Genomic DNA, 20,376 nt, shown 5'->3' with positions numbered 1-20,376 from the left:
ATCACAGGGAAAGGTGAAACAAGTTAGGACTTTATTCTCTGGAGAAAAATGAGAGGAGATTGGACAGAGGTATTTAAAATTATAAGGAGTATAGAGTAAAGGCAAGTCGGCCTTTTCCTCTGAGGTCAGTTGAGATACAAATCAGAGTACATAGGTGAAGGGTGAAAGGGGAAAAGTTTAAGGGGAACATTAGGGGGAGCTTTTTCCACACAGAGTGGGAGTGTGGGACGAGCTGCCAGCCGAAGTGGTGAATGCGAGCTCAATTTTAATGTCTAAGAAAACATTGGGCAGGTACATGATGGGAGAGGTATGGACTGGGTGCACATGGGTGGGACTAGGCAAAGTAATAGTTTGGACTAGAAGGGCCAAGGGCATGATTTTCTATGGTTAATTCTGTTCTCCTCATTGGTACAGCCTGAACTGCTGAGGTTCATTATGTTTAATTTCAGATTTTCAGCATAACCGCTATTTTGCTTTTGGACATGGAGGTATTTGGTCTTGGGTTTTTATACTCCACTTCCATTATTTTATAGTTACAACAAATTCACACTAATTATAAAAATCTATCCAGTATACTTCCAAATTTTCTTTCAATGCCAGAATTCAAACACAGTATTTGTACTTTTACAGAATGCTTCCTGAAGACACATTTGTAGAAACTGGACATATCATTCCAGAAAGATGATCAAATTGCAAAAATTTGTTCTATACACTGTGCCAACTAAACAAAAATAATCAATATGGAAAGATGCTTTTGTTTCCAACATACCTTGAAGCACGTCATGCTGCTGCATTAGTTGCTTTTTTAGAATAGTTTCATCTCCTATTTGCTCTCGTCGTTTCTGTGTTTTCTTGTTTTTGTTTGAAATGTATTCCTGAAACAAAATACCAAGACAATTAGCATGCACAAGTTAAAGGCATATCCACAGTTGCTCTACCAAATGACAATGAACATTATCCAGATGGAACACAAAGCTTTGATCAGAGTCAAATATAAACTGTAAATGACTTAAGGAATTCGTCAATGTTTAAACATTGACTACTCACAACAGCTGAGCATGTACATAGGAGAGGGGGGTGGGTTGAATGGGGGTAAGGGCGGAGGGGTTATGGTGTTTCTAGAAAGCAGCCCATAGAGCGGTCATCATCTGAAACTGAATCAAAAGAAGAGTTGAGGAAAAATATATTCACTTACTTTTTCCCTCACAAATGGCATAAAAACAAATTTTATGCAATAGCTTAAATATCTAATTTTTTAAATTCTGAAAGGGCAAACAATTTCCACAACCCAAAAAAGCCATAATGAGGGGGGGTCCAACTATACAGAAATCATCTATATTTAAATTGAGAAAAATCATCCCAAAATATATTTATTTTAAATTATATTTTATGTATTTAGTTGAGTATTTAGTGAAACGCTGTTTCGTCGGGTTGTATATATACAGTCAGATGATAATAAACTCGAACTTAAAATATTTTGGATCTGCTCTCCAATCACCAATGCCCCTAGAATTAGTTTTTAAATGCACAAAATTCCCCAAATCAAAGCAATTCACCAAATTTGACATATTTTAAACAATAGTTTTAAACAAATCAAGAGATTCTGTCAACTCTAAGTTAATAAACAACACCTACAGCCAAAGTGGCACGGAGAGAAATTAAGTGAACCCAATGCCTTGTAATCCATGATCACAGGGCTCTTTTAATGGAGATGTAAAGTAACAAGGAGAAACAAGCAGCTTGTCACAAGTGACTCCAGATCATATTATGGCCTCAAATGTAATCTTGTCACCTCTCAGTTTAATACACTGAACTCCAAGGCCTGGAGCATGTTTCAATTAATTTATAAATTCCAAGTTGCTGTTAGCAGGTTTTAAAAGTTATCCATTAATGAGGCAATGTCATCAAAACTTCAACAAAGGAAAATAAATGCGATATTAAAAATGGAAGGCCACAGATTTTCCATCTTGCATTACAAACATAGCAACACACACGTACACGTACGTACATCCAAGAAGTCAGCAGTTTCAGGTTTGAGCTTGGTCCCGATAAATTTTAAAGTTTCCTGATGAAATTTGCTCTTCATATGATTGGCAATTTCCTCATCTTCAAATGTACGAAACTTACAAACTGAGCAGGCATATGTTATCCTATAAGAAACAAGGCAGTTAGTTAGCTAAGGAATCTTGGTCATATTCATGAGCTTCTGAAACATTTTCTAACCGAATGAAACCACGTTGCTCATATCAAATCAACGATAAAAAAAGGTAAGGCAATCAGTAAAGCATCCAAGATTTTTATGCCAGTGTCCATGCTAATATTCTGATAGAGAACTTGAATGCTCTGGGTAGAATGACCTCTTCCACAAAACTAACATAGCAACTCCAAAATGACAAGTTGAGGACTGCATAACAATATTTAAACAATTCCGCTACTTTGAAAAACAAGCAAAAACAGAAGGGATAATGAGGATCAAGTGCCAAATAATAGAAATCTTGCTCATTACATGACAATGTACAAAATTGATCTTAAGTTTTAAGTTCTTAAATTTGGCAAAAACCATCCTCAAACTATACCTTTCTGCGAGGCGGTCACGATTCTTCTTGGGCTTGCCAGTCTTTTTCTTTTCTTGCATAGTTGGAACTATTTGAAGGAACAAGGGTAGTACCAATATGGCAGTATTAAAATAATACCTAAATCATGTTGCACACTTCTATATTTACTAAATGGTAATTGCCACATTGCATTTGACCTCCTTTTCTGGAGCAAACAACATCTTTTATTGATCTTAAAGTAAAAAAACACAAAGCTGAGAAAACTCAGCAGGTTAAACAGCGTACTTTATATAGTAAAGATAAAGATACATTACCAACAGTTTGGGCTTGAGTCCTTCATTATCGATGAAGAGTTCAAGCCTTAAAATTTGGTTATGTACCTTTACTATACAAAGTACTCTGACGTGCTGATTTTCCCCAGCTTTGTGCTTTGTGTGTTTTTTTTATTCCACAGAATTTTGTGATTTACTAGTGATTTTACTTTAATCATTATGTCTGTTTACTCCTCTCTTCCCTTTCATTGATCTGTACACTCTTGCAGTTCTGGCACCATTCCAGTCTGTTTTTCTAATGGCAATCATGTGTGCAATTTTCATAATTATAAGCTATTTAAGGGTAATTTAGCACAAGTTCTCTAGCTTTCAGGTGCTGTCTTTAAGGAGTTTATATGTTCTTCCCGTGTCTGCATGGGTTTCTTCCCACCCTTCAAAATGTTCCGGGGATGTAGGTTATTTGGGCGGCACAGGTGAATGGTCTGGAAGGACCTGTTACCATGCTGTATGTCTAATTTTAAACTTAAAATGTATTTAATGGCAATGTTCAGCTAAGGTGCAACTTTTAGACATCAGTGTATTTACTCTGAGATCCCATTGTTCCTAGACAAGCAGCACCCTCTTTTGTAACATCACTGTGATCTTCTTGATGTTTCATATTCAATATAAATTTGCCCCATCCAGGACCAATGACAGTTAAGCAATTTGACCAGCTGTTGTAGTTGCCTGACCCATTGAAACCCTCAATCTTTATTCACTGTCTGTTCATTAAACTGGCAAAAGCCTAATGCAAGTTATTCCACCATCTTAAATGAATGTGCAAGACGATGAATGGAAAGTATAACATTTACATGTGCAGAATCTGTAGATTGCCATCTGAGTAGTTTGAGATTACTAGTTAATGAAGGTAGTAAGTGATGCAACATTTTCTCGGGATCTGTGATCAAACCTACAACGCTTCGGTTTCTTCTCATTTGGATCCTTGTCCTCACCTCCCTGAAAAAGAATGCGAGTACATTAAAATTTCAGGTCCTGACCAAGCTTCACACCCCACATGCACCATCCAGTATTGACTACACACACCTTTGTTTTTAATTGTCAATAATTTTCAATTACACCAATTAAAATTCAACTTGTTGATAGATATTAATTTGGACAGTTTAACTGAAGCCATCTCTTGACCAGAGAGAGGGAATACCAATTTAAATTGTTTTACAGCCGCATGAAGCAGATAATTCAAGTTTTGAAATTGAATTCAGTGGAGCAAAATCACAAAAAGAACGCAACAATTCATTTGTCTAATAAAAGGGATAAGTTGGTTAAATCCAAGGCATTTTCTGCCTCCTCTCTAATTTCATAACAATTCCACATTTAACAACCAAACAGGTTTAATAAGCAGAAAAATGAATCTACATTCTGGTTGATGTATTTTTGGAGAAAAGACAAATGAAGTTCGTACTTACTGAATCAGCTCCATCGTCTTCCTTGTCTTCTGCAATAAAAACAGCATAAACAATTGCTTGAATGGTTATCACATCAAATCACACAGAGGAGCTTTCAACTGTAGAAATAAAATTGAGCTGATTCTATTAAATTGTTCACTAACAACCATGATCTTTAACCATAAACCCAATTTCACGAGACTAACTTAATTTGCATACATTCTAGCCCAGAATTTCAGATTTCTTACTGTAAATAGCATAAGGTTTCCAATTTTTCAGCTACTATAACTTTTGATTAGAAAACTCTCTATCCAAATCATTTTCTACACTACAATCCTCTGACTGCACAGTCACTGCCCCGCAATCCAACATATTTAAGAAACACAAGGAATACAAAGTCTGGAATTTTGAGCAATGAGTAGCTGGAGGGACCCATCGAGTCAAATGGTATTTGAATTTGAATCCAACACCATTAATAGTGAATTTCAGGTGACACCACCGCAATCTGATTCCACTCTTTCCCTGTCTTTACATGCATCTACTCTCATTTTAATTGGCCCAGCATTCCATCACTTCTTCGTTCCTCTCCACCCCCACCCCGCCTTTTATGGTTGCCAGCTCCTCACCAGTTTTGAAGGATATTGACCAAAAATGGCAACTGCCCATTTCTCTTTGGAGCTCTGCTTGACCTGCTGAGGCCCTCCAGCCTCTCAATATTTGCTTGAGCAGCATCCATTCCTTGTAATCTGCATTTAATGTATTTAGAATGGCTTGAGCTTTATAACAGCTGGGTCCACTTCCAGGCCTCATCTCCATAATCCTTCATTTCCTTTAGTACAAAAATTTCAATTTTAAATGTACACAGGTCTGTGAGGGAGAATGATCTACCTTAAATAAAACCACTACAACTGTGGGCAAATTCCAAGGGTACACTCACAAAAGCACTCTACAATTGCAGCAAGGCATCTCTACTGTTGGGATCCATCCTTTCAGCAATTAAATCCCAGATTGTATTTGCCGACTTTCTGGATCAGAGCCTGTTCAGGATTTGTTCTCGAGCTCAAACAACATGACCAACTTTCACTTGCTCCTCTCAGTACCAAGAAGATAGAAGGCCCAAGTGAGTATCAAAGTGGTGTACACTACCAGCGTCGTCTTCACCGTCATCTTCATCTGTTTTTGCTTGCTTGTTTTCAGGGTCTTCAGTACTACTTGTTGATTGTTTCCTCTTCCTCCCTGGACCAACTATAACCTTCTTTCTCTAATAAGAAACAAAGACAGCTTGCATTGGAATCAAATTTCAAACTCTTAAAGAATTACTTATGCCAAATAAAAAGCCAATTTTAAGAATTCCAGAGTTTACTTAAGCAAGGCCAGAAGCCAAAAAGATTTATCATAAAATCCTGTAAATAAGATGTATTACAACATCATATTGGAAGCATATTAATCTGTAACTCAAACCAGACAGGTGTAACCAACTGGAAAATGCAAAATTAGATTGTCATGTAACACTTAGAGTCTCCACTACTATCAAGTTATTTTTGACAGCATGGCATACAATACACTCTTAAAGCCAACCAAAAAGGCTTTTTTGCCAACCCAGCATCCCAACACATGAGGCAACCCACCCCACCAAGGTAGCGGCATAGTTAATCAATTATGACCAAGTTCAGGACTCCTTCAGTCCCTTAATACCCAATACTCAACCATGCCAACGCTATGTCTGATTGTTCAACAGGTATTGCTTTGAGGGTTTGGGGTGAGGGGGTGCAAGAGTTGAGAGAAAATAAAATTATTTTATAAAGTGTTACATTAAATCGAAACACTGAAATGTTTACACAATGAATTTACTTGGAAGATGGTCCTGCAACACGCAAGAATAATTAGCATCAATGTAAAACCTGAACATTTAGCCCTATTCTCAACCAATGAAGCTACAAATTCTTCCATTGCTAGGAAGGGCATTAGCAGAATGAATACCTGATTTGAGATTAAAAATGGACGATGGACACTGCACAAAAAAATCTGCAAATTAACTTTTTTTAGATTTTTCACTGATTATACCCACTGGCTACTGAGTAAAATAAAATGCTTGTGTTTTTAAGATAGGTACTTACGCCTCTGGTTCGAGTCTTGTCTCTCCTTCGCTGTCTGCCACCAAACGCTCTTGCCGAGCCTTGAGCTCGGAACAGGTCCATGGGGATAATGTTTGGGGAGAAGAGCGAAGGGAGGTTTCTGGTGGAGGAGGCAGCATTGTAGCCTCTGCCTCCCATTGACAGCTCATTCCAGTGTGCAGACATCCGCCTGGAACTTCCAGGCTGCATGTAGGGGTCATTCCAGTTTGCTCTCTTATTTGGAGCCCAGTCTCTAGACCAATTCTGACCCCGTTGGCTCCCATATGCTCTGTGGTGGTACTGATCTCTGCGAGAGCCGTAGGAGTTGTCGTAGTGGTCATAATGACCTCCATAGGAATCGTTATAATTAGGTCCAGAATCACCGTAACCATAGCCGTAGCCAGATCTGTACGGATCATGGTCATTCATTGAAGACCTGGAGTCATAGGACTCATAGGGTGCAAACCTGAAAGAGTCGCAGAGGAAGCAAGGAATCTAATCAGTAGCTGGAAAGGACGATGGGCACAAGCCTCTGCCAATCAATCAGTGAACGCAGACTAAAGACTAAACAGGATATTTCAGGTAATCATGGTGTTTGAGGTTTCACCTTGGAGTCGGTAACAATTACTAACGACAGTGGCTAATGAATGGCTTAGAGCACCAAAAAGGCAAATTTTTCAGATATGGAGAAAAGAGCCTCCAAATTTGCATTTTAAAATGATGAATCAACTCACCGCAGCCCTCAGTTACATATGTTAAGTTGTTGTCAAGATAACCTAATTACTGGAAAGACTGGGCATTTTATAATGTCAAGGCAATCTATACTCTACACATTACCAAGCGCATGTTGTACTGCAGATGAAAATCCTTGAAGACCCATTCACATTCCTAAAACAACCAACCAAACCTAGGGTCAATTATGCCGACAATCCTGGTGGTTTCAAAATGATTCGAATGTCTGGCACAAAATACTAAGTGAGACATAAGCAGGATTAATGAGGTTTAAACAATGTTGGTTAAATCTATGTTAGATCCATGCTTAAATGAGTTGTTTCAAATATGATAAATATTGCAGCATTAAATATAACATTAATAAACCAGTGTTTTCTCACCATACTGTAGGCAAGCACCAGTTTCTCTTTGGGGTTGGTTGGTTGGGAGGGGATGGGGTGGAGGTAGAGCTGACATGGGTGCTAGCCTATTTAAACTTAAAATGCCACATCAGTCCCAAGTTGAATTTCTTCACTTTTTCCACACAATATTTTACCATCTAGTGACTTTCCAGAAGATACCTGTTGTAGTGGCCTGAAGACCAGGAAGAGGAGCCTGGTGCGTTATCACACTCAAGCTGAGAGAGCATATCCAGGCGTTGGTTGATCTTAGCGATGATGGTATCTGTGTTGGGGTTTTTGGGAGTATTCCAAGCTTTATTGCCAGGGTTATAGCCATAATTTTCTGAGTAATCTCCTGAGTAATCTCCTGAGTAATCTCCTGAGTAATCTCCTGAGTAATCTCCTGAGTAATCTCCTGAGTAATCTCCTGAATAATCCTGGTTGTAATTGTAATCATAGCCATCATACCCTAACAGGAACAAAATACACATAATCAGATACTCACATAAAATAAGTACAAACACAGCAATAGAACCAAGCCTGTCTTCTATTCAAGTCTATTCCACAATTTAATTAGATCATAACAGTCTTCTTTACCCAATATTATGGTCCTAACTATTAAAACTCTCATCTTAAAAAAAAGTTTTTGGATTTGTAGAGGAAGTAACAGTTAACATGGAAGAAACAGAAACAGAGAGAAATAAAAGTTTAAGAATTTCAGTACCCTTGTTTGGGACACATTCCTATTTTACTTCAAAATGGCCTAGTTCCAATACACCACTATTCTCAATTCCTCATTGCAGAGAACCATTCAAATTTCATTTAAAAAAAACATTAAGTCATTGGAAAGAATATATTTTCACTTTATGCCACTTGTCCTTAATTTAATGGGAAACCTTGTATTGCACGGTTGGCATAGCAGTTAACGCAACACTGTTACAGCACCAGCAAGAGGGACCGGGATTAGAATCCCGCGCTGTCTGTAAGGAGTTTGTATGTTCTTTCCGTGTCTGCGTGGGTTTTTCTTGGGAGCTCTGGTTTCCTCCCACTGCTCGAAACGTATGGGGTCTAGGTTAATTGCGTGTAAATTGAGCGGCACAGACTCATGGGCCAAGATGGCCTGTTACCATGCTTTATGTCCAAATTAAAAGATTTCATTCAAAATTTAAAAATTGAATTCATTTTCCAAAGGAAATTCATGACTACTGGACTGCTTAGTCGCATTCCAAAAATCTTTAAAATCATCTTGTATTTTTGTTTTTTTAATTTATTTAACATTATGATAAATCATAGCAAATTGCTATCCCCTACACAGTGGGCATCAAGACAGCAGCTAATCCTTAATGATAAACAGTTGCTCATTAAAATCATTTCCAACCTAAACAGCTAATTGATGTCCAACATTAGAAATCAGAACATTTTTATTTGCTGGTCTGAACTAGTTAAAATTGTAGAAAAATCTAATACCAATCACATGCTTGAAACTATCATACATAATTATTGAATTAACTGCAAGGAAAAAAAAAGATAATTCTGACCCAATTAAACTTGCATCTTATAGTTTAGTGTAATAGTAGAGAGATAATCACCTTGACCATCGTCTTCCCCTGTGTTCCAAGAATCATCCTCTCCATACTCTGAGGAAAACAGAATCAGACAAAAATTGAGTTGGTTAGTCCAGCTACCTTCACACACAAAAAAGCCAAATACAGTAGAATCCCCATTATCCAGCACCTATAGGGATCGTGGATGCTGCGTAGACGAATTTTCCGGTTGACTGAGACACTGTTACAATGCCTAACTAATACACCTTCATTCAGAATACACAGTTTAAAAGACAAAAGACAGTTCCAAATATAAAATAATTTGAAAAAAATACAATCAGTATTGTAGAATTTAATTATGTAATTCATTTTAATCAAGCAATTCCTATAACTTATAAAATTTAAATTTGAACCCCAGATGCTGGCGCTGTAACAGCATTGTGCTAGCTGCTATGCTAATCGCACAACCACCATAATTAACCCGCTCTCCCAAGATTACAGATAAAAGCTTACTAATATACTTAATACGAATAGATAAAAGATTCTTTCTAGGTTGGGATATGGAGACACTTTGGGAGAGTCGCCCCAGTGGTGAGCAGCATTGGCCAGCTCTTCATCCTAGGTGACACCATTTTACTCAAACACTTTATTCACAACCAGGGCACTCCGCTGGCTGAATGTTTGTTCCCATCTTCTCCAAGGATGTGTGTTGCGTCGGAGAATATGTGCTTTTACAATTTAAAATTTTTATTTAAAATTTTATTTATTCTCAATTTTATTTATTTCCTCGATTTTTTTTGCCAGTTGTTTGGGTTTCTAGTTGATTGAATTCTGGGTAATGGAGATTCTACTGGATATTCCTCAACGTTTTGGGGGGACACCAATTATTTCCTCAGGTGACCCTTGTTTAAATTGTTCATACAAGTCTAACAAATGAATGTTTGAAGGCTGTCTTCAGGTAACTTTTATTTTAAAACTGAACAAGTGAAAATCATTGGTAAGGCTGGGATCTTCAACTTAACTTATTCCACATGGTGGCCACAAATATCCTAGATGATACCCTTCATCCAAATATTCTGAGCACCTGTTCTTGATCAACCAATAAATAAAATGATTGGGTCATCTTCATGTGTATGGGTTTACACATCAGTGCTACATAAATCTTTAGTATGGTGGTGGACTGGAGTATACACAATAACAAAATTGTGCTTCTCTGCATAAGCAATCACACATTAAACAAGAGCACAGAAGGCTCCAGGCATCCATTGAGTTCACTTATGTGATGCACTGCCTCAAGAAGGCAGCATAAAGGACTCCAATCACTTTGGTCACAACCTTCAGACAGAAGGTACAGAAGCCAGAACGTCAGCAGCTCTGTACTCAAAAACAGTTTCGTTCAAACAGCCATCAGGCCCTTGTTACATTAATCAGGGACTTCTCCAACATCACAAAAGGACCCTCAGCACTATTGCCAAGTCATTTTTTTCCCCACCTGGTTAATTGTCACCATTATGTATTTTTTTGCATTTCTTGTCTCTTTTTAACCATGTTATTGTACTTTTTAAAAGTTTTTTTAAAACTAAGTGCCTATTCAACTGTAGCAAGCAAGTATTTTGGTGCATCTATACATATGTGGATGGTAGAATTTTCTGGTTGCTTGAAATTACATGTTGCGTTATTGGCTAACTAATGGTAGATTTTCTGCGACTTTTTTTGCTGGCTGCTTGAATTCCAGATAACAGGGGTTTTACTGTATATGACAATAAAATCATTGCCATGAATAATTAAAAATATATTGAAGATAACCATGCAGCAAGAATAAAATTACAGAAAAGTCGAATGAATACTGTTGACGTGTTTAGATATGGCAGAAATGATACATGTTGAGCCCAGTAACGTAAATCTACAATTGGAAGCTGAGAGGAATTATGTATAAATACACCTTTATAGTGAATGTATGGGGGAAACAGTTTTCTTATTGGGAAATAGATCTTCTTCCAGATGACTGTAATGTTAACCATACATAGTTAAAATAGGTGGGCATAATTTCATTAGAATGTAATTAGACACCAGAGATCCTGCAGATTTTCCTTTTTTTGGGAACTCAAACCAAAGATTTCAAAAAGATATTGTGCTCAAAACCGGTCAGGGTGCACATTAATGCCCCACATCAACTCAATGGAAAACATTTGCGATAGAGGACAAAGGGCAGCATGTGCTGATCGTGTATTGCAGCCTGATGATTTCACATTCATCAGAAACGTGGTTAGAATTAGAATGGCCATTAGAATAGGAAATGATTGGTTTATCAACTACCACAAAAAATGGTTTGTACGAGCATATCAAGAGGGAAAAAAGGGGCAAGAAAGGGAGGATACACAGCAAGAGAAAAGAAAGGGGAAAGTGACAGAAGTAAAAAGGACAACTATCAGAATACCTGAACTGCACATATTTCATACATGATGGATATGGTTCTTCGATCCAATCAGATTCCGTTGCTTGGTGGTGTTAGTTCATGGGTATAAACATTTAAACTTCATGGTCAGGATAATATTGTATGCCAAACAGCACCTACCATTCACAATACTTGCCACGAAAGTCTCCGAGTTTCTGCTCTGATCTCTTGTAATAAGCCAAAGCAGTATGGCACCCTCCAGAGGGGACCTGTACCTTTAATGAGTAGAACAAGCAACCATGGGTCCCTTCACGCAAGCAAAAGGAGGCATCCTTACTAACAAGAGTCTAAATCAGAAGTGTAAGGGAATGGTCTTAGAAAAAAATCTTCAAATTTTAACATTTTTTAAAGAAGACCACTGCCATGAAAGGTTGTTTGGTGAAAGATTTAGCATGACATAATTTCATTTACATTTTAGTGGACAACTCCAATCCTATTTCATAAGCCAATTGACAAGTACTCTAACATTATAAATGTTCATGTTTCTGAATCCTAAGTTCTTCAACAACAAACCCTTATAGAAATGAGACTCTGAAAAAGTATGGAAATTCTTGTCACTCAATTTTCATATTCAGCTATACACAGAGAAACCAAACAGTCAAAGCAAACTAATTAATTATTAAATTCAGTGGTGATATTGCTATTTACCATTTCAGTAGCCAACCTTATTCCTTAGCATATTGTGTGGGGGCATGTATTGGAGTTAAGACATATCAATAGATTCATTTCCGTCTGCCACTCAGCATGAAGGCAAAAAATAGGATCTCTACACAAGACAATGAAAAAAACAGATTTAATCTGCAAAGTACAGATTCTACAGTAAAAGACAGTAATAGTTAAGTGAAAGATATGCAAAATATCTTAAAAGATTAAGAAAAAGAATGTGGCTATTTTCAGTATTGGAAAAGAACATTGGAATTAAAAAGCAGACAATTAAAATCCAGGCAGCACACCAGATGCAGTACACATGCTCCCACCACTTTCTCCCAGATGACAATTAAAAATTATTAAGTGGTCAAGACTGCTTGCAAATATGGAGTTTTGATTTGATCTATTGAGAAAATGAAAACTAATTAATTAATCAATTAGCTTGATCACGACATCAACCAACCTGTGGCAGACATTGTTTCTTTGACTGCTGGACTACGGAAACACAGTTCCATTTTCATAGAATCTCAATCATTCTGTGCAGTGTGTTATTGGTCACCGAGACAGAGGTGCACCAAAGAAGAGGTAGAAGGACTGCCTAAAGAAAGCTCTTGGTGCCTGCCACATTGACCATCGCCAGTGGGCTGATATCGCCTCAAACCGTGCATCTTGGCGCCTCACAGTTCGGCGGGCAGCAACCTCCTTTGAAGAAGACCACAGAGCCCACCTCACTGTCAAAAGACAAAGGAGGAAAAACCCAACACCCAACCCCAACCAACCAATTTTCCCTTGCAACCGCTGCAACCGTGTCTGCCTGTCCCGCATCGGACTTGTCAGCCACAAACGAGCCTGCAGCTGACGTGGACATTACCCCTCCATAAATCTTCATCCGCGAAGCCAAGCCAAAGCAGAAATAAGAATTACATTTCCCAGCATGCAATGCGCGTGGTTGGGCAGAAACTGGAAGTGATATCTGATGGGGGTGGATGTTGGAAATTGGTTGAAACAGCTCAAGGAAAATAAAGTCAGTTGTGTTTCAATCCCACATAAAGTCATTCTTCTTGAAAGAACAAGCGTAACATGATGTCAGAAATGTCTTAAGTGAGTAAGAGAAGACAAGTTTGTAAGTTAAGTCCTCCCGCACTGATTCAGTTTTCTGACAACCTAGCCAATAATTGGAAATGCTTCAAACAGCATTTATTTAGATGCTGGTGAAATGGTAGAAAACGGAAAGCATCTATGTGTGAAGATGCCTTGGATATCTGTAACAATTTTCAAATTGATGAGGCAGCTTTCACGTTGGACACTCTGATGACAAATTTGAGGAGTATTTTGTTCCAAGTAAAAATGTCACGTTTAAGAGTCATGTTTTTCTCCTGTGACCAGGAGAAAGGTATGAGCGTTGACCAATACTTAGCTGAGCTTCACAACTGAGTAAGTCCTGTGAATTTGGAGATTTGAAAAATTCACACATTAAAGACAAAATAGTTTGCAGATAATGGACTTCGAGAAAGACTGTCGCATGAAAAAGATTTGACTCTGAAAAAGGCTGTGAATATGTGTAGGGCAGCAGAGACCACGCAAGCACAAGCTAAGGAGCTGCACAAGTTAGACACAACAATGAAAACAAATAAGCAGAGCATAAATGTGGGAAGAAGAATCATTTTGCAAAGTGCTGCAAAGCAGGGGGATAGCAAGAGAAAGGAATAGACAGTGGATGAAAAGATGGAAGAATTCTTCACGGATTAACGACAGACTGTTGTTGGCAAAACGGAATGGATTGTTCCACTGACTGTGAATGAGACAGTAACTCCATTTAAGATCAACTCCGGAGTCCAGGTGAATCTGTTATCTATGGATGGTTAAAAGATTTTCACTGTAAAAAACAACATTTATCCTGTGGAATTAAAAGTGACAGGCTACACTGGGGAGAATGTTCACTTAAAAGGGGTCTGCATGGTGACTTTCAAACACAAAAAGTGGCATCTAAAATCACAGCCACTGATTGTAGAAAGGAGAGTACAGCCAATATTAGGTCTGAGAGGATATGAAGAGCTTGACCTCGTGAAAAGAGTCTTCATGGTGGCTTCACAGATCGAAGATAAGAACACAATGCTCATGGAAAGAAGAATAACTACAGTGGAGAAGTAATACCTTAATGTACAAAGAGAATCAACCTGAACGACAAACTGGAAAACGAGTTGGCAAATAAGGATGCCTACTTATGCCAACTAGAAGACAAAAATAGACTGTTATAAGAATCTCTGGAACTTGAACAGAAACTGCAGCAAACAATGAAGCGAGCAGAAACATCATCACAAGTAGAAGCTGAACTTGCCCAACGAATTGGCCAATGAAGTGAGCAGAAACGTTATCATAAGTAAAATCTGAACTTGCCCAACGAAGCGAGCAGAAACGTTATCACAAATAGAAGCTGAACTTGCTGAATGAATTGCAGCTCTGACAAAGGCGTGGCAGCATTGAAGAACATTTGAGACATTTAGAGACTCAGTTTGACTCTAATGAGTGACTTCAGCTGCATCTAAAAGTAAGAATGGTTGCATTAGAGGATAAGAATACATCAATACAAGAATCTGAACTCTTAAGAAAACAACTTGAAGAGTCTCTTCATAAGGAATTAGAAAATACAAACCATCTTCTTTCAACTACAAAGCTTAAAGGACCAGAAATGGCAGCTGTCATCTACTGCAGCAGCGGTGGCCAAGATTGGGAAGCCTGGAATGAAGTTCACAAAATTGCATAATGGATATGTTGATGCCCAAGATCAATTGCTATTGGCAAAACAGGAAAATAAGAGTGAATAAATATTTGGATGAAATTGTGAAAGAAGTGGAGATGAAAGCTCACTTCTGAAGGCCAGCATGAAGAATGTGAACATGTGCATAAATCAGCTAAATTAAAATTACAAAATGCACTGTTGAGGCGAATAAGCATGTTCAACAGGGAAAATCAGAGATACAAAATGCAAGTGTCAGACTGTCACAGCAGAATAGGGTGCTTTTCATGGAACTAGAAAGGAAATCACATTTTACATGAAGATGAAGTTAGTTCTGTAGACATAAGTTGTTCCTCTGAAGTGATTTCTCAGCACTGGTGACCTATTGTAATGTTGAGGAACTGCAAAATCAATAGCTACTGGTCACTGTTCATGAACTTGCTGATAAACAGGAAAAGAGCAGGGAAAAACTTCAGGTGAATCTTACAGATGCCCTCAATTAACTTGAATAATCTTTTAAAGTCAGAAGTCATCAGATGCAACTGGCGAAAAGAGACTGACATATACTTTTGTTATGTGGACATAAAATTGTGTTTTTTTAAAAAAGGGGAAAGATGTGTTGTGTGGGTAAATAAGAACTACATTTCCCAGCATGCAATGCACACAGTGGCACAGAAATGGGAAGTGATATATGATGGCTGCTGTCATTGGAAGTCGGTTGAAGCAGCTCAAAGAACCTATGAGAAGTTGTTCTTGAAAGAACAAGCTTAACATGTAGCATTACAATTGTGCCAACTCAGATCGACAGAACAGGTTTGACAGTTGAAAATTGGGCATCCATGAAGCAGCATGGACCATCAGGAAGGAGCAGAAATGTATCCACCACCACAATCTGGCTTGACATTTCTCTCGACATTACAATCAAATGTCAGAGTGGAAAAAGTCCTAGCTGGAACATCCACTCAAATGCAACATTGTGGCTGACTGCGTTCCTCACTCTACAAAGTCAGTGGATCAATCCTTGTTCAATAACGAACACAGAAGACATGTCGGGTGCAAAAATCTGTCATATCCAAAAAATAAAGTGCCCGGTGAAGTTGCAACTCAGTTCACACACGCTAGCCGTCACATAGACAGAGCTCAGAGCACTCACAAGCAGCAAATCGGATTTATCTGCAGTACAACTCGTCCTGCAGGTGGTTTATAGTTTGTAAGTTTCAATTTTTAGCTTATTGTCATTTATGCAAGTACAATGTACAGATACAATTAAAGTGTTACCACAGAGGAAAAAGTAATATTCACTGTTGGACCTAGTACAAAAAAATGGACTGAATCAGTACTGCAGAGATCTTTGGTGGTCTTGAACTAGGTTATGGTGAGGATATTGCAATAAGCCCATCAAGGCAGCATCCTCACTAACGGCAGAGTCAAAACACGACTGCCAAGGAAAGACGGAAGTATATGCAAACATGCTAAACCAACAATATCAATTAGATGATCCATTTAGGGTTTTGTCTGAGATTTAAAACCACCCCATAACCAGTTTTCAACAACTTGATACATTCCACACATCAAGAAATTACTGCGAGCACCAAATACATCAAAGGCCATGAGAAAGGCAACATCCTAGTGAGTATTGAAGATCCACCAGAATCAGCAGAGATGGTAATTCACCACTTGAAGGCTCCACATAATCTTTGGGCCATCAAGGGAAAAGGATGCTTGGATTAAGCCACAAAGTTCATAGTCTACTGGACATAGGTAATCCCTACTCTCCTGCATAATTCTGGAAACCTGACAACCTACAGTCAGCACCTCACGATACAGAAGACATCACCTACAGTCCCTGCCAAATTTCCAAATTAATTCGTTCAGTGAGCCAAGGTCAATGTCCTCTCCCAGGCTAATAATCCCAAACCTGAGGCCCATAATCAGTCCACTGGGCATACCCTACACTAAACTCACAAAATGTAGACATTATTCCAAACTCTTTCATTGAAGAGATTACTAAGTTGACTGACGTAAGAAAAGATTCAACATGCTCCTTGAAAAAAAATGCAAAACCCTAGAAATCTCTGGCCCTTGACTGCTCAAAGAGTGAAACGTCAAGCCCATGTATCAGGAGTACTCAGAGGCCCTGTATAAACCAAAGAAATGCTCAAAAACTACTCTCCGACGTGACATAAATTATTTGGGATTGCTCGTAAAACCCACACATCGAATGATTTTAGTTGTTTCACAAACATATAACCATATAACCGTTTACAGCACAGAAACAGGCCATGTCGGCCCTTCAAGTCCGTACTGGTTCACTTCACAAAGGTCAAACCCAATTCTTATACCCCAATAATTACAGGTTACAAGAAAGACACATGGAATGGAGCAGCTAAACCAAAAAAAAAGCCCAGCACAGTCACAATTGACAAACTAGTTTGTTCTTTATTATTTTATAAATGAGGATCTAATGTTTTCCATGAGATGGGATAAAGTACACTCGACAGTACTAACATTGAAAAGAAAGAAAAATCTCAATTAAGCTTACATTTTTTAAAAACAGTGATCAACAGGCCAAATACAGTGAGCATGTTTGCCATGTTGAGAAGTACAGACCATGAGTAATAAGAGGAGGACTTATAGGACTGAAATGAGAAGAAATTTCTATAGGTAGTGGGTGATGAATCTTTGGATTCTCACTTGTTCTCTCTGTAATATATGGTTACTTTGTGCAGATTGAACTTCTATTATCCGGCGCTCTGTCTCCCAGTGTCCTGGCATGTTTTGAATCTGCTGCCGTTAGTACAAACTCCTTACAGACAGTAAAGGACTTGAACCCCAGTCCCAATCACTGGCACTGTAAAGGTGTTACACTAACTGCTATGTTAACCATGTCACCCCACAATATTATTTCCTGTTTTAAGCTTTGTTCTACATTTGATAGGCTTAGATGGGCGTTCCATTAGGGGTCAATTTCTGTTTTCTGCCATTTACTGTGGTCTGGCAGTAGCTGGATTAAAGAGGTTTAACCTGTATAATGGAATTGTTAATGAAGTCCCCTTAACATAATTGACATTGCCTGGGGAATTTGGCAAATACTATTTATTTCATTGGTTAGAATTATTTTAAGGAGAAACCCGAATCGCATTATATGACCATTACATCTGCTTCAACAAGTGATGTTGATTTCAAATTACTAATAGATGAAATTCGCGGACAAAGATTTATGGAGGGATAATGTCCACGTCAGCTGCAGGCTCGTTTGTGGCTGACAAGTCCGATGCGGGACAGGCAGACACGGTTACAGCGGTTGCAGGGGAAAATTGGTTGGTTGGGTGTTGGGTTTTCCCTCCTTTGTCTTTTGTCAGTGAGGTGGGCTCTGCGGTCTTCTTCAAAGGAGGTTGCTGCCCGCCGAACTGTGAGGCGCCAAGATGCACGGTTTGAGGCGATATCAGCCCACTGGCGATGGTCACGTACAGCATATGAAATAGAGGAAGCCAGATTGTCAAATTGACTGGGAATATTCAATTTTTGATAGAGGGTTTTGTCTTTTTATGGTATGATGGCCCAACATTGTGGGCCGAATGGCTTGTAACTGTGCTGTGCTCAATGACTGTTTCACTTTGTCCTGTTGAGTGTATCAGAGCCAGTGCCATCAGATTGAAACACAGCTTCTTCCCAATGGTAGTGAGACTGCTGAACAACCAAAAGAACTGTTCACACTAACCATCCGAGAATCTTGGATTCACGAAGCATTATTTATTTATTTGCACATATGAACACAGGGGCTCCTCAACTTAAAATGGAGTTGCGTTCCAGCAATATGCACAGCTGAAAGCACACTGGTCTTGAAGAATTAATCATTGAACTAAAATTAATTGCTGGTTAGTGAGCATGGTGGGGAGGCTAAAGTGACAGGATCATCAACACATGTTGATGTTTAACAGACATAGTCTTCATCCACCATCGCGAGATATTAGCGTACTGCATATTGCAATTATGGGAACAGATCAGAATTCAAAAATGAAAGTATGGATTAGAATCATCGTAACTTTGAAAAATCTTAAGCCAGACCATCATAAGTAGGGAAGCATCTGTACTTGTCCTTCATATGTACAGTATTGTTGTCTGCATGTGTGTTGTGAATGGTTGTGTGTCTGCATGTTTTGCAGGAAAGACCAGAGAAACCTGTTTGGTTGGGTTGTACTTGTGCAATCAGATAATAATCTTGATGACTATTTCTAGAATTTGCTCCATTACTAAGTACTGTAATGTTTTCTCATGTAAACACAAATGGCCTAATTCTACTCCTACAGTTTATGATATCTAAATGCCAGATAATAATCAAAAAGCAATATTGGAAATCTTAAATTAAAAAGCTTACAAAACACTGTGAAGACAGAAACAATTATAGACATCAAAGTGGCAGCACCACCTCTGAGATCCTGACCTTGGACGCAAGCTATATTGAGTCTGCATATTCTTCTGTGACCACATAGGTTTACTTCAGAAGTTCAAGATTCCTAAGGTTTAAGTTATGGGATCAAAAGTAGACCACTCAGCCCATCAGGTCCTCTGCTATTCAATCAAGAGCCAATCCATTTTCCTACTCAGCCCCACTCCCTGCCTTCTCCCCATAACCTTTGATACCCTGACTATTCGGATACGTATCAATCTCTACCTTAAATATACTCAATGACCTGGCCCCCGCAGCCACCAATGGTAGCAAATTCCAAAGGTTCACCACTCTCTGGCTAATTCCTCTGCATCTCTGTTTTAAAAGGGCACCCTTCAGTCCTGAAGTTGTGCCCTCTTGTCCTTGACTCCTGTATCATGGGACATATCTTCCCTCTGCTTTTCCACATCTCCAGGATTTTCAACATTTTAATTGCTTCTATGAGATCTCCCCTCATTCATTTGAACTCCCAAATGTTCCTCATTGGCTAATCCCCTCATTCCAGGAATCATTCTTGTGAATCTTTGCTGAACATTTTCTAATGCCAGCATATCCTTACTTAAACAGTACCCTATATTACGCGATGCCTCAATAGTGCCTTATAAAGCCTCAGCCTCATACCCCTGCTTTTTAAATTAAAAAAAAAGACATTCAGCCCAGTAAGACTCTTTCGGCCCATAAATCCGTGCCACCCAAATATCGCACATTAGCCTACAACCCCAGTATGTTTGAAAGTTGGAAGGAAACTGGAGCACCCAGGGGAAACCAAGACAGACATGGGGAGAATGTACAAACTCCTTTCAGATAGCGCAGGATTCGAACCTGGGTTGCAGACACCATAACAGTGTTGCACTAACTGCTACAACTAACCATGCTGGCCTTCAAATTTTAGATTTTATTTACAGGACAGTGGAAACTGATTTGAGCCATTTAAACCTGTGCTGCCCAATCACACCCAAATTAACTGCATTAACCACTACGCTGTTAGTTAACTGCTACCTATTCCTCCCAAACATATGGTGGTAAACAAGTCACTACAAATTGTCC

General features: G+C 38.7%; 1 protein-coding gene across 2 annotated transcripts in view; it reads right to left on the bottom strand.

Moving 5' to 3' along the window:
* LOC138758416 (A-kinase anchor protein 8-like) overlaps positions 1–20,376 on the bottom strand; it is a 30,040-nt gene that overhangs the window by 5,034 nt on the left and 4,630 nt on the right. Inside the window, exons 2-10 of one of the 2 annotated variants that reach the window (XM_069927299.1) lie at positions 9,085–9,132; positions 7,676–7,964; positions 6,387–6,849; positions 5,416–5,530; positions 4,291–4,319; positions 3,781–3,823; positions 2,577–2,643; positions 2,009–2,150; positions 770–875 (exon numbers count right to left, since the gene is read on the bottom strand). In XM_069927299.1, coding sequence (XP_069783400.1) covers positions 770–875; positions 2,009–2,150; positions 2,577–2,643; positions 3,781–3,823; positions 4,291–4,319; positions 5,416–5,530; positions 6,387–6,849; positions 7,676–7,964; positions 9,085–9,132 — 1,302 coding nt within the window. Of the gene's footprint in view, positions 1–769; positions 876–2,008; positions 2,151–2,576; positions 2,644–3,780; positions 3,824–4,290; positions 4,320–5,415; positions 5,531–6,386; positions 6,851–7,675; positions 7,965–9,084; positions 9,133–20,376 lie in introns of both variants that reach the window. The other variant, XM_069927300.1, reaches the window with a different exon arrangement.

Source organism: Narcine bancroftii, chromosome 3 (genome assembly GCF_036971445.1).
Source record: "Narcine bancroftii isolate sNarBan1 chromosome 3, sNarBan1.hap1, whole genome shotgun sequence".
Lineage (NCBI taxonomy): Eukaryota > Metazoa > Chordata > Chondrichthyes > Torpediniformes > Narcinidae > Narcine > Narcine bancroftii.
Note: the sequence above shows the minus strand (reverse complement) of the source record. Positions and strands in the feature narration are given on the sequence as shown.